The sequence below is a fragment of the Gavialis gangeticus genome, unplaced genomic scaffold, assembly GCF_001723915.1.
Source record: "Gavialis gangeticus isolate Ggan-Ray unplaced genomic scaffold, GavGan_comp1, whole genome shotgun sequence".
In the NCBI taxonomy this organism is placed as follows: domain Eukaryota; kingdom Metazoa; phylum Chordata; order Crocodylia; family Gavialidae; genus Gavialis; species Gavialis gangeticus.
In genome coordinates this window covers 46821350-46822965 of record NW_017728998.1, presented here as the reverse complement: position 1 = coordinate 46822965, position 1616 = coordinate 46821350, and the positions used below count along the sequence as shown (strand labels likewise).

The 1616-nt window shown below is 44.7% G+C and overlaps 1 protein-coding gene across 1 annotated transcript in view; it reads left to right on the top strand.

Moving 5' to 3' along the window:
* Nucleotides 1–1084, top strand: part of LOC109289309 (capping protein, Arp2/3 and myosin-I linker protein 3-like) — a 35199-nt gene extending 34115 nt beyond the window's left edge. Inside the window, exons 8-9 of the mRNA XM_019505302.1 lie at nt 628–701; nt 1075–1084. Coding sequence (XP_019360847.1) covers nt 628–701; nt 1075–1084 — 84 coding nt within the window. The remainder of the gene's footprint in view (nt 1–627; nt 702–1074) is intronic.
* The last annotated feature ends 532 nt before the right edge of the window (nt 1085–1616 follow it).

Genomic DNA, 1616 nt, shown 5'->3' with positions numbered 1-1616 from the left:
TCCCTAGATGCAGCACCTTGCACTTGTCTGCGTTGAATTCCATCCTATTCTTATCTGCCCACCTCTGTAACCTGTCTAGATCTAGCTGGATTCTGTCCCTCCCTTCCAGTGTGCCCACTTCTCCCCACATCTTTGCGTCATCAGTGAATTTGGACAGCTTGCTTTCCACACCCACCTCCAAGTCGCTGATAAACATGTTGAATAGCACAGGACCGAGCCCTGGGGAATTCCACTGCCCACATCCCTCCAGGTTGAAAACGACTTGTCCACCACCACTGTCTGGGTGCAACCATCGAGCCAATTTGCCACCCATCTAACTGTGTAGGCATTGGTGCCGCAGTCGTCTAGTTTTTATGAGAATGAGGTGAGAAACAGTGTCAAAAACCTTCTTGAAGTCCAAGTAGATGATATCCACCTCAATGTCTGCATGCAAGGACTTTGTGACCTGGAGGGTAACCAGTTATCTAGGAGGATGTTGGAAATATTCCTTCTTCATTAGCTTGCTATGTCTTGTGAATTCAGACAATTTAAAACTGACTGTGTGGTGGTTCTCCACTGTAAGCCCATTGAGTAGTGTAGATGAAAGAAACTTCTCTGTGATAATGTGCTGATTTGTCTTTCTGGCAGGATGTGGACAATATTTACAACAGCCAAGACTGCCGAGAGTTTAACCTGTTGGACTTTAGCCACCTTGAGAGCAGGTAAGCCTTCATGTAATTCTGTCATCAGATGGTTAGGATTACTCAAGATGGAGAAGGCTGGCAAACTACATTCTGCCTATAGCCACCCTGAAAATATCTCTAGACATAGAGGCCTGGTCCATTTCTGGCTAAACCTTACTGCAAGGGAATATTTAAAGTGAACTGTGCTCTGAACAGTGACACTATAATGGCCTTTTCATGCTCTGTGGACTGGCTTCTGTGTAGATCAGAATCAGGTCTACTGGTTTTAGTGACCAAGGGCAAGCTTATGCACAAACTGGCACCAAAATAAGGGAAGCAGTTTTAGTTCCCACCTTTTATTTCAGGTTAACTTATTCTATCTGAAATCTCTCTTTTTCTCTTTTGCTAACAGGCTCAGTTAACACAAGGGTGAAATTATATGTTACACTGAGACCATACTAAGGGCACTTAAAATGCAAGAATCTGCATGTTAATGAGTGATAACTGTGCTAAGTGCCCTCTGAGCAGCTCAGAGTTACACCACTTCAGGCAAGGTTAACTCTGGGCTGTGCTACCTACCTCATGTTAGAGTAACTTCAGTCCGCTCCACAGAGATAAAACAAGCAATCTGCAGTCCTCCAGTATCCCAGGGTGCTCCATTCCTGCTCCCCTGCCCTCTGAGTGGGGATGGAACTCAGGTGTCTTGGCTTCTAGCCATGCCCCTGCTCACCACAGCCCTCTAGTAGCAAGTCAGAGCTCTGAGGCAAGAAACGGTATTAATCATTATCATGCAACTGCTCACAGCATGATCTAACCTCAACATTGCTTAACATTCCACAGATTTAGTATGGTCCAAGTGTAAAGTGTAACTTTATCCTAAGACTCTCCAGAATGAAGGTGTGCATGCACAAAATTGCACCAAATAACATCAATGAATTGCAACTGATTAAGCTA